The sequence below is a fragment of the Trachemys scripta genome, chromosome 3 (genome assembly GCF_013100865.1).
Source record: "Trachemys scripta elegans isolate TJP31775 chromosome 3, CAS_Tse_1.0, whole genome shotgun sequence".
Classification (NCBI taxonomy): Eukaryota; Metazoa; Chordata; order Testudines; family Emydidae; genus Trachemys; species Trachemys scripta.
This window is the reverse complement of record NC_048300.1, coordinates 145,671,885-145,685,166: the sequence shown is the minus strand read 5'-3', so window position 1 is coordinate 145,685,166 and position 13,282 is coordinate 145,671,885. Positions and strand designations below refer to the sequence as shown.

General features: G+C 36.8%; 1 protein-coding gene across 5 annotated transcripts in view; it reads left to right on the top strand.

Moving 5' to 3' along the window:
• Positions 1–13,282, top strand: part of SENP6 (SUMO specific peptidase 6) — a 147,414-nt gene that overhangs the window by 129,194 nt on the left and 4,938 nt on the right. For all 5 annotated transcript variants that reach the window (XM_034766185.1, XM_034766186.1, XM_034766183.1 and 2 more), the window contains 5 exons: positions 834–1,273; positions 4,620–4,723; positions 8,193–8,281; positions 11,711–11,779; positions 11,876–12,026. In XM_034766185.1, coding sequence (XP_034622076.1) covers positions 834–1,273; positions 4,620–4,723; positions 8,193–8,281; positions 11,711–11,779; positions 11,876–12,026 — 853 coding nt within the window. The remainder of the gene's footprint in view (positions 1–833; positions 1,274–4,619; positions 4,724–8,192; positions 8,282–11,710; positions 11,780–11,875; positions 12,027–13,282) is intronic.

The following is a 13,282-nucleotide window of genomic DNA, read 5'->3' as shown; positions in this document are numbered from 1 at the left end:
ATCTCTAATTTGCTGTCACTCCATGTGTGATTGTGTGGAGATGCAGGTTCTCAGTGAAACTTGTAATGGCAAAGGGATGAAACACCTATTGTGGGAGAAACTGGGGTTTGAATCTCACTTTACAAGATTTGTTTCTGAGTAGGTTGGTTGGTTTGTTTCCTCTCAGTTTTTTTGTTTTTGTTTTGGACACTGGAGTGGAAGAAGTGTAAACTCTCTTCCCCTATGGCTTCACACACTGGTGGTGGTGCTGGCAGCATTGTCCCCACTTCTTCTTCCTCTGTTCTTCCTCCACCAGAGGTTACATGGTATTGAAAGAGGTGTGTGGGATCATACTTATAATTAGAGGGTTTAGGGAGCTGGAGATTGTGGGCTGGCCATGCCAGCAACAGTCAAGACTGATTGACTGAACATGCAGGCTGGGCTGCAAGTACAGAATCTCCAGGGGGAAAAAAACGAGATGCAGTTGTAAAATATCAGCTCTGCAGTTAACAAACTAGTCAACACTGGAGGAGGAAAAAATAAGGAAACTTTATATATTTAAGCTTCAGAGGAGGAAAAGGAATATGAACAATGAGTGAAAGAAATATCCAGACAGTGTCCCTGCTTAACTAAACATATCCTATTAATGAGTTTGGTGGCTAGCTAAGTACATGGAATAATTCTGCCTTCGGAGAATGTTATGGATACTTAAAGCAAATCTGTTCAGGAAAGTGGAAAAACAAACCAACTCCCATCCCCAATACTCATTGCTAACTACAATTTTTGCCACTTTATTTTTGATAATTTTAAACATTAAATCAATATAAACTTACTAATTTATTTTTCTTTTGCAGTGCTCACTGGTTTTTAGCTGTCATCTGTTTTCCTGGTTTAGAAAAACCCAGATATGAACCAAATCCTCACTACCATGAAAGTGCACCAATGCAAATAAAAGCATCCTCTTCAGAGACAGAGAGCAGCACTCCATCTCCTTTGCCAAATGAATTGGATTCGTCTTCACAAAGCTCTCCTTCCAAATCTACAGTAAAGAGAACACTGAACAAAAAACTTCCTGTAGCTTTAACTGACACAAACAGGGAAATGGAGGACAGTGAGTCACTATATTGTAGAAGAAGCCCTTGTAGGGGAAAAAGTGGAATTAAGAAAGTAAATCAAATAGACAGTGATTCAGAAGAACCTAGGACCGTGGAATCTGCATGTCATAAACTTGATCATAGGACTGCAGATGAGAATGGCATGCAGAGTGAATACACAACTGCTGTACAACCTATGGGTATGTACTTTTAAAATCTTTCGATTACTTTAGGATGTAAGATTTCAGAGAGTTCATATTATCAGAAGAAAGGTATCTCAGCTGTGGGAACCTTGGTTCTTCTCTCCTGTACGTATGTATTATTATACAATTTCACATACTTTTTTCTGCATTCAGTGCACAAGATGAACAACTCAGGAAATGAGGCTATTTAATTTTTGTATCCTACATCTATCAATGTGTATTTGCCTCTCCCCATACCTGCCTTACAACACATCATCTAATCCATGCATGAGTAAGAGATTCATTTCCTCATGAGCTTTCTGTGGTATTTAACACTTTTAAACATTCGTGTGAATGCTTCACAAAGATGTATTTATCTTTACCATTTCACAGATGGGCACAGCCAGAAAGATGAAGGCCAGCATTTTCACTAATTTTTGGGTAGCACAGTGATTGGCTGACCAACTTGACGCTTCCAGCCTGACTTTTATCTGAGACTCCTGCAGTGGCAGGGAACTGATTAAGTGCACTGGGCCGGGCACTGTTGAACCAGAAATCTTTCTGGAGAGACTTTTGCTCTAGTGCCTCAAAGACTTATGTTATGATTAGTCCCATTGACTTCAACTGGATTACTTTCAGTGAGCAAGTTCAGCACCTGCATAAATCTTTGCAGAATGGGACCCTTGATCTTTCTGATAGTATTACAGAATTAGTGGATGGTCATAATATAGTAAACATTATGCAATTACATTTTAGTAAAGTTGTTTATACTGTCATGAAATATTAATCTAAAAAATAATGTAAATTGTCTTGGTTAGGAACATCTCAAAACATTGTTAGTTAGTTTCCAGAAATGGTAGTCATAAATGGGAATGTATTTGAATTGAGAGAGATGTCTAGTGAGGTAATACAGAGATCATGTTAGGTTTGATCTTCGTATGCAGTCTTAATTATGTGGATGAGGGAGTTTAACAGATGATTTAATTTTTGTAGGTTTCACAAGGAATATAAATTCGGTTATTCTATAAATATAAGTATGTATGAAACTTCAAAGTTTCATTAACATTTGATTGTATAAAACTTCAGTGCACAATTGCTGCATTTGTATGGCTTTTTTCTGTTTCTTTCATTTACTTTCTGTTCCAAGCAAGAGACTCTCTCAGCTCTTCTGTCAGCATCATAGTGGAAAGGGAAGAGGAGGAAGAAGGAAATGCGTCAAAATATATTACATATTTGATGCTTGTGAATTATTTCTTAAAGTTCGATTTAGACTTCTAAGGGCCTAAGACACTTTTGAATATGGGACTTAAGGGCCATAAGTCATGTAGGTGTTTTTGAAAATTGTACCCATGTTCTCAGAACTTAAATTTGGACGTGTGGTGACTTTTTCTTTTTTACCTGAAGTTTTTAGCTTGCTTATGCAAAATATCTCCACCTTCAACCTTATTTAAAGGGAATACTATTTCAAAATACTCTACTAGTGGTAAAATTATAATGGCTGGTGAATGTAGTGGCTGCTAAAGTTAAGACTTCAAAACGATTTCTAGAATGACCCCATCTTCATATGCTGCTAACTTCCCTAATTTTAGCCTTTGTGCCTGAAATTTTCCATGCTCGATGTCTGCCTCAAAGTGAAACTTATTTTGTTCAAACTTTTCAAAAATGTATCGTCAAGTGTTATGAGAGGGAGAAGAAAATGCAGTTTTCCCACTATTTTGTTAGTTGTGATTTATGAGGTGGCTCACAGTTGCTAATCCTTTACACTTCAAATTTGACATCCATAACATTCGTTACATGCTTTGCCCAGTTGCTTTAATAATTCATAAGATGATGGAATTACAATAGAACCTGAGAGTTATGAACACCAGAGTTACGAACTGACCAGTCAACCACACACCTTATTTGGAACTGGAAGTACATAATCAGGCAGCAGCAGAGACCAAAAAAAACAATTACAATACTGTGTTAAACTGCTAAAAAAATAAAATAAAGGGAAAGCAGCATTTTTCTTTTGCATAGAAATGTTTCAAAGCTATATTAAGTCAGTGTTCAGAGTAAACTTTTGAAAGAACAACTGTAACGTTTTGTTCAGAGGTATGAACACCCTCCATTCCTGAGGTGTTTGTAACTCTGAGGTTCTACTGTATGTTCTAATATCCTTTTCCTCCTTACTCCCCAGGTATCTGTGCCATAGGAAAGTCATATTTTAAACTATTAAGTTAAACCCCTAGATACACTGGGCATAGGTGAACAGCTATTTAAATGCATAGCTGTGTTTCCAGCTCCAGTTTATCACCAGTCTCGTGATAGTCTCATTCAATCTTATTTCCAGCAGGTGGGGCTTTAAGAAAAATATCAACTATCAGCTTCCCCTTTTTTTTTTTTTTTTTTTTTTAAATGAATGTTTCCAGTACTTTATCGTACAGAGAAGTTTGAAAACATGAAACAAGGCTCAGAAACAAGACAAATAAAAAGAAACTCATATATATTTAACGTGTGTGTGTGTGTGTGTGTGTGTGTGTATATCTATATACAAAATATGAGATTTTAAAACAAATCTCATTTATTTGAAGGCCTGTCCCATGACTTTTGAATGCATAGGGTTGGCAGCTATAGCATAGTGAAAAAACCTAGTTTTATGAATTGCTCCAACTCAGTCATACCAACATTTGTGGGGGAGGGAACAGATTCTGTAAAAATACACTCCCATTTTCTGTTGCTGCTTTCATCTTTAAAATACCCATTTGGGTTAAGGGAGTGAGTCTTGACCTGTACTTCTAGGCAAATTACTTCAAAACTATGCCTTAGTTAAGTCATGTGTAAAATAGGACCAATAATGTTTTAACTCACTCTTGGCAAGTGCTTTGAATCCTACCAAAGAAAAGGGACTTTAAGTACAAAGTATTACTAGTCTTGTTTTGATAGATGCAAGAAGTAAAGCACAGAAAGGGTAACTCGTTTGTGTGGGAAAACATTGAGTACATTAGGCAAAGGTTTCATGGAGAAGAACTGAGCTGTAATGCTGTGATCAAGCAACAAATCACATAATGTCTCTGCTTTCTCATCTGTAACACTGGTATATTTATTTCCTACTTCACAAGGGCTCTGAGACTAGTGTTTGTAAAGTTCCTTTGGAAATGTAAAGCTTTCAGGAAGTAACTTGCAACACAGAATTTAACTAATGGCATAAACACATGTAGCTTAGTTTCACTAGTTATCGTTTTGGTCTAGGTCTAAAGATTTCAAATGCAAAACACTTTCTGAAATGCTATTTGTGAGGAACACTTCACTTAGTCCATTATGAGGTTATAAAAATGATGTTGTATTTGATTTTTAAATGTACGTCCATCTGTGTTTAATACAGATGGCTTGCACAAAATCAGGCTGAACTATAGCGAAGACTCCACTGATGGCAGTAAACTAAATGAAGATGAGCTTATAGATTTTTCTGAAGATCAAGATAACCAGGTAAAGAATTTAATAATGTTGCTTAGGTGATTCATAGATTCTAGGACTGGAAGGGACCTCAAGAGGTCATCGAGTCCAGTCCCCTGCCCGCATGGCAGGACCCAATACTGTCTAGACCATCCCTGATAGACATTTATCTAACCTACTCTTAAATATCTCCAGAGATGGAGATTCCACAACCTCCCTAGGCAATTTATTCCAGTGTTTAACCACCCTGACAATTAGGAACTTTTTCCTAATGTCCAACCTAGGCCTCCCTTGCTGCAGTTTAAGCCCATTGCTTCTTGTTCTATTCTTAGAGGCTAAGATGAACAAGTTTTCTCCCTCCTCCTTATGACACCCGTTTAGACACCTGAAAACTGCTATCATGTCCCTTCTGTCTTCCTTTTCCAAATTAAACAAACCCAATTCTTTCAGCCTTCCTTCATAGGTCATGTTCTCAAGACCTTTAATCATTCTTGTTGCTCTTCTCTGGACCCTTTCCAATTTCTCCACATCTTTCTTGAAATGCGGTGCCCAGAACTGGACACAATACTCCAGCTGAGGCCTAACCAGAGCAGAGTAGAGCAGAAGAATGACTTCTCGTGTCTTGCTCACAACACACCTGTTAATACATCCCAGAATCATGTTTGCTTTTTTTGCACCAGCATCACACTGTTGACTCATATTTAGCTTGTGGTCCACTATAACCCCTAGATCCCTTTCTGCCGTACTCCTTCCTAGACAGTCTCTTCCCATTCTGTATGTGTGAAACTGATTTTTTTTCCTAAGCACTTTGCATTTGTCTTTGTTAAGCTTCATCCTGTTTACCTCAGACCATTTCTCCAATTTGTCCAGATCATTTTGAATTATGACCCTGTCCTCCAAAGCAGTTGCAATCCCTCCCAGTTTGGTATCATCCGCAAACTTAATAAGCGTACTTTCTATGCCAATATCTAAGTTGTTAATGAAGATATTGAACAGAGCCGGTCCCAAAACAGACCCCTGCGGAACCCCACTCGTTATGCCTTTCCAGCAGGATTGGGAACCATTAATAACAACTCTCTGAGTACAGTTATCCAGCCAGTTATGCACCCACCTTATAGTAGCCCCATCTAAATTTTATTTGCCTAGTTTATTGATAAGAATATCATGCGAGACCATATCAAATGCCTTACTAAAGTCTAGGTATACCACATCCACAGCTTCTCCCTTATCCACAAGACTCGTTATCCTATCAAAGAAAGCTATCAGATTGGTTTGACATGATTTGTTCTTTACAAATCCATGCTGGCTGTTCCCTATCACCTTACCACCTTCCAAGTGTTTGCAGATGATTTCCTTAATTACTTGCTCCATTATCTTCCCTGGCACAGACGTTAAACTAACTGGTCTGTAGTTTCCTGGGTTGTTTTTATTTCTCTTTTTATAGATGGGCACTATATTTGCCCTTTTCCAGTCTTCTGGAATCTCTCCCGTCTCCCATGATTTTCCAAAGATAATAGCTAGAGGCTCAGATACCTCCTCTATTAGCTCCTTGCGTATTCTAGGATGTATTTCATCAGGCCCTGGTGACTTGCAGGCATCTAACTTTTCTAAATGATTTTTAACTTGTTCTTTTTTTATTTTATCTGCTAAACCTACCCCCTTCCCATTAGCATTCACTATGTTAGGCATTCCTTCAGACTTCTCGGTGAAGAATGTGTACTATTGTTCCCCTTCTGAAGAATAAAAATCAGATTGTATGTGTGAAGAGTGTTTTTAAAAGCAGTATGCAGATAGTAAATTATGTATTGTGTGAAACCTAGATTTGACATTTGTAACATTAAAACCTAGAGCATTTGTTGCTCAGTATTAGAATTATACTTGCATTTTAGCTGCTAGAAGATTAACAATATCCTTTTTCACGAAATTAGCTCAGTAAGAATCTGCTGTACAGATCATGCACTATGCTTTGTGCAGTTTTGCTTACTGACCATGGAGTATAATGATTTAGCTGAGGTTTTAAGAGATCAGTGACTAGTACTTTCCCTCAGTTCCTCTGCTTCTGTCTTCATAGCAGGTCCTGGAACCATCCACTCTCTGTTCTTTAAATGCCATTCCTTGGCAATAGACAGAATTTGTAGGTAGATGTTAGTATTTTTTATTAATTAATTAAATTTAAATTGGGGTTTTTGTTTAGGTTTGTCGTCTTTCACTCTCCACTCCCAAATCAGAGGATCAGAAGAAAACATTGGGATTTAAAAAATGTGGAGTCTTAGTGGAAAATGTCCTTTACAAACCCATTGTAGGCCCACTGCTTTGAGATCCTGGGAGGGAGGGCTTCTTCCGGGGCCTGTAAAGGCTGTATTGTCCTTAGGGAAGGTGTATACAAAGTTATCCTCCCTTAAGAGGCCGTCAGAACTGAACCAGTGCCAGTGCAGGTCTTCACATCTGAAATCAAAGGATCAGAGACCCTCAAATCCTTTCACATAAGTAATAGGAGTCTTCTGTTCTACCATTTATCTCCCTCTCCAAAAAAGAGACTGAGTACATCACACCTTGGGATTGGAGTTTTGTTAAGCAGCATTCTTCCTACCGAGCCCAGGATACTGAATAATCTTTTTCAAGGTTTGCATTTGTGGGTTTTTTTTGTGGTCAAAACCTCATATCTGGGCTGAAACCTAAACTACTGTTGCAGATAGACTAAACTCATCTCTCCCAGTTCATGATGGTGCCGTGGTCTGCTTTAAGCCTTCCCCCAAATAGACTCCTTATTGTCTTTTCTCTGGCACTCCCTAAATCCTCAGTGAAAAGGAAACCTTTGCTGGGAGCAGATGACTGAGAGGCCCGTAAGACGGATGGGCAGAGAGTCTGAGTTGGGGTTAGTGGAGGGAGGCAGTCAGGAGAATGGTGTAGGCTGTCTTGGCCTCAGTCCCTGCATTTTGGGAGGAGAAGGGGGTATGTTGAATCTTCTTGTTGCAGCAGCAGCTCAGGATTCAGCCTGGATTTGAAGTTACCATTCACATCTATCAGAATTTTCCAGAATTGGAATAGAAACAGGTAAGTTGAGCTAAAATATATAGAGGCTGACTGCAATAGAAACCTTTAAGAAGGCACAGCCATAGGTGAAATGTACATGACACTGATGCCAGAGAACAGCCATCTAAATTCTCCCTCAACTTGGGAACACATTGCATTGTGAGTTGGCTAGTTCCCTCCAAAAGATTTTCAAATAATTTTGCTGTACTTTTTTCTTTTGTTTTTTGAAAAGCCGTCTCCCAATCCTGGTAGGTTTGCTGAGTCTCCTCAATAGGAAATTGACAAGGAGTAATGTTAGCTGAAAGTTTGAGGATGCAAAATTTACTGTTAATTTGTGGGAGTAAAGTATGCTAAATTTGAGTTCCCTGTCTTAAGTAAATACTATAAATATAATAAGTAAAATTTGTATTTGCATTCCATTTAAAAAGCAGTCAGCCTATAAACTCCCACAAATATTTTGTTTTTGTAGGAAGACAGCAGCGATGATGGAGGTCTTGTAGATGATAACTGTAATTCAGAGTTGGGACAGTGGCATCTGAAGCCTAATATCTGCATACAGTAAGTATAGAGATATATTGATTAGAACGAGCTTCAGACTAATACAATGTAAAACAGAATGACAGCACTAAGAGGGTGTCACTCAAACTTTATAAGATGCTGCTAACATACTGTTTATATGTTTAGAGGTTTCTATATTTTGCAGTATAATCTCGTTTTAGGATTTTGTGTGGAACTCCTTATGCACTGAAAATAGATATTCCCTTTTGGTTTTTTAAGGTTGAAAGACTTGCTTTTACAAGCATCTGAAGATATTTTTATTCTAATAAAGCTGCTGTTCTTAGTGACTTAATATTTAGGCTCCAATTCAGCAAACTACTTAAGGGTGTACTTAAGTTCCATCCCTATTTAGCAAAATACATAGGAAATTCCTTACAATTCAACATGTGCCTAAATAGATGTTGAATTAAGGCATTAGTTGTGGGCATCTCAAATTAGCAGGGGAGAATGGGACAGATATTAAATAATATAAAGCTAAAATATGTATACAGTCTCCATTTCTTGCCAAAAAAATATTGGGCAGTTGTCCTCTTTCTTGCACCTCTTTCCCTGACTTACCCGTTAGGTGTATTTCCTTTGCTTTGTTCAGAACAGTCGCAACAGAAAATCTGTTACTTCTGTAATTGCTTTTTGCTTAAAACATTTCTTTCTATTGCAAACATGAGAACTGGATTCCAAGAACCAGAAAGCTATGAAAAAGCAAATTTATTGCCTATCACTAGCTTTAGTAGTTCACATTTTAAGTGATAAAAATGTAGGCTTCTAAAGTCATAAATATTTTTAATTAGCATTGATGCCTTTACAGCTTCCCTTCTATTCTTTCTCTACCTTTTAATCCTATTTTTCCTTCCTCATTTTTCCTTTGTGTTATATTATATAATACAAGAAGGAAAAAAATGCAAGTATGTTATAATATTATAATATAAAGCTTACAGTAACAAATACATAATGGTTTAATGCATGTGTATCATCCATAATTAATTATGTTTTATGCCCTATTTATAACAGCAGAAATAAACCTAACTTGTGAGATCTAAGAATATCACAGCTTGAAGTGCAAAGGCTTCAAGTTATGGTTTGAAATGAAATACCCCATGCAGATGGTGATTGCCCCCCTTTGACACTGCTCCCACCCAAAATAAAAAGGCTTAATGTGCCATGGATTACCTTTAGCACTTTGAACTCTAGTTTGTCTGTAGAAATGGACACATCACTTTATAAGCCATAAACTCTTTAATATCGTCACACATAACCATAAGGTCCCTTTTACTAACAAGATCCTCAAAGTGTCCTGTCAAAATCTTGGTTTAACAACAACAAAAATAATGTTGGGGTTTCATTTCTTCATTAATTTAAAATGCACCTCTTCCCTGAAACAATATTTTAATATTTAAAAACCCATTGCTTGTGTAAGTAATATACCTTGTTTCGAAGTTTAAAGGCTGTGCAATTCAAAATTTTTTACAATTACTAGGCTAACATTTTTATTTTTACTATAAACATGGTTAAATATTTCCATTCTACTTTGAAAAGTAATTACTTGCAGTAGCATCATCTATAAAAGTATAAGACGGGTCCGCAACCTTTCAGAAGTGGTGTGCCGAGTCTTCATTTATTCACTCAAATTTAAGGTTTCGCGTGCCACTAATACATTTTAATGTTTTTAGAAGGTCTCTTTCTGTAAGTCTATAATATATAACTAAACTCTTGTTGTATGTAAAGTAAATAAGGTTTTTAAAATGTTTAAGAAGCTTCATTTAAAATTAATTAAAATGCAGAGCCGCCCCCCCCCCCCCCCCCGGACGGTGGCCAGGACCCGGGCAGTGTGAGCGTCACTGAAAATCAGCTCGTGTGCCGCCTTTGGCCACGTTCCATAGGTTGCCTACCCCTGGTATAAGATGTAGTACAAAACAATTTTTGCAGTATCTGAACATTGCATTTGTTTTCTGTTGTTGGGAGTAGGCTGTTCATTTGGGTGCATGAATACAAGAACAAGTTGTCTCCACTGTTAGCAGTGATAAGTATACGAACAAGTAGCAAATATTAGTGCAATCTAACTTTTTCAAAAGGTGTTTTGCCTGATTTTTTTTTTTTTTTTTTATGACTTTTCTTTTGCTTCAACTTTTACTGCCAGTGGTTGGAAAGTTCTGGAAACTAAATGCTCATGCAAAACTTTTTTTCTGTGTTACGTTCACTGAGTAAGTTGAAGAGGTAGTTAGGTTTTTTCCCCCAAATATGGGAAACGTGTGTTTGGGGGGTTTTTTTTTTTTGTTTTTTTTTTTAAGTGTAGACATTTGTTGTGCCATTGTACTGACTTACAACTTAAAGCAGTATATGAGTTTCTGAAATATTTGTTTATATTACTTATAAAAAAAGAGGACATTGTCATTTTGATACTGACTGTATATCTCTATATTAAATCATTAACTATATTTCTGTTGCAGTTATCTGACAATGTGTACTCTAAATTTTCTTCATTGTTTTGTTTGCTGTTTTCGTAAAGGGACATTGTCAACTTGAAATCTAGTCAATTTAAAAAAAAAAAAAGTTTAGTAGTATAAGAGATGGAATCTCGGGAATTTACAAGTGCATTTTATTTTAAATGTCCTCCTTTTCCCTATTGCTGTGTGAAAGACCCACACAAAAAACAAAATTGATGAAGGCCTAATCCAGCTAAGTGTTGAAGCACATGCCTCATTTCCAGGATGCCATTAATTTCAATGGGAATTGTCACATAATTAAAGTTAAGTACATGCTTAAGATCTGGTAGAGCACTTAAATAACTGTACAAGAAGATCAAGGGCACTCACTGTACTCCCAGTTTTGTCAAATGCCCAGAGTTACACATTGGAAGAATAGAGTAAGTTTTCTCTAATCTTTCAATGAGAGTATCTTTAGATCTTATGTGTAACAAAGGGTATGTCTACACTGCAAAGAAAAACCCGTGGCACTGAGTCTCAGAGCCTGGGTCAATTTACTCAGGCTAGAAATAGCAGTGTAGACATTCCTGCTTGGGTTTGAGCCTGGGCTGTGAAACCTAGCGAGAGGGAAGAGTCTCGGAGCCTGGGTTTCAGCCTGAGCAGTAGCATCTACACTGCTATTTCTAGCCCCACAGCTCAAGACCTGCGAGCCTGAGTCAGTTGACCCAAGCTTTGAGACTCAGTGTAATAGGTTTCTCTTTGCAGTGTAGACCTAGCTAATAAGTAAATAATTTTCAGACATAATGTGATCTTTTAAAATTTACATTTTTAAATAGCCACTAAAGCTTTCTGGACTTAGTGAAATGTTAAATCTAGAGATAACTTATTTTGCACTTATACTGACTTCAAAACAAGTTGTAATATAACTTTTTGTGCTTTTCTAATTGTTATAAAATGCTTAGTACTTCCCAGAGTGTAAAAAAACAAACAAACTTTTTCTCATTCATAGACCCTGCATTCTGCTTATGGACTCCCTGAGAGGCCCTTCCAGGTCAAATGTTGTGAAAATACTAAGGGAGTAAGTTCTAAACCTGGAATTCCATTTTTTTTCAAAAGTTTTAACATTCCATAAGGATAAAAAAAAGTCTTGATTTCTGTACACCTTTTGTCACAGATATTTGGAAGTAGAATGGGAAGTCAGGAAAGGTAGTAAAAGAAGTTTCTCCAAAGATGTCATGAAAGGCTCCAATCCAAAAGTGCCACAACAGAACAACTTCAGTGATTGTGGAGTGTATGTACTGCAATATGTGGAGAGCTTTTTTGAGGTAAGTTTACTTGCTTCTGTCATGGTATTTATTTTGTATCCTGCATTAGTCAAATAAAACTTAGTTTAAAGAATGGGAAGCATTCCAGTGCAACAGGATTTATGGGTGTAGTAAAATAAGTTTGCAAGATGAAACAAATCCATTCTGGAAAAGACAATAGTTCTCATATTTAATGATCACACAGAAAAAGTGTCACAACATACAATTTAGAAGATATGGATGTTTCTGAGGAAAACATTAAGAAAAATGATGTTTTCCATTGCTGCACACAGTGCAAACATATTTTTAAATTATGCCTTCAGCAACGCAATTTTAAGTGAGCCTTGTAATCAGTTCAGCTTTAAACACAGAAAAAGCTTCTATTAACATTTTGACAACCTAGTAAGTATATCTAATTCTTGAGGGTTTTTTCTTCCAGTAATCCAGGAAATAGGGTTTTGAATATACTCAATTACTGTAAACTTCTCTCATTGGACTTCTCACTACACTAGAATTCAAGAAGCTCAGCCACCTGGATGTGCAGTTAAATTACTGAATTGTTACCAGATAAGAACCAAATCCTTGTTGCATTGAAATAAAACAGTATAACTCCCATGATTTCCATAGGACCAGAATTTGACTTTGATAAGCTTCTCTTTTAACTTTCTTACATATTTTATTACTTTTACCTTCAAATTAGAACCTAATGCACACTTCCATGTGAACTAACCTGAGGAACATGGCAGGCAAGAACTGTCTTCATGATATATTCCCTCTTTGCATGAATCTGCAGTCATGAGGTACTAGAGGTTCCAATTCTTCATATGGTGAAGGAGTTAAGAGGCAACCAAGTTCTGTAATCATTTTCAGCTCACTCACCCTGCAGAATAGTTCCTAAATTACTACAGACTGAGTCTTTCACCCTATCTGGTCTGTCAACATGATTAAAGAAATTGTCAGTCAGGGATGCTCCTTGCCTCTGGCATATCCCCTGTGAGCCACATTATACTGCAGGAAATAACATATGGGGGAGAATTTGGCTCTTAATCTTGTATTAGATGCACAGTCATTGGATTATTTATCAACTCAAAAATATTCAGTCAGTTTTGGTTACTAATATATTTGAAAATTACAGAAAAGTCCCAATAATTGTTTCAGCTACCAGGCAAATAGCAGAAATTAAAAAAAAAAAAAAAAAAAAAAAAAAAAAGGGTTTATAAAAAAAAACAGGGGCCAAAACTTACAAAAAAAAAAGAAAAAAAAGAAAAAAAGGAAGG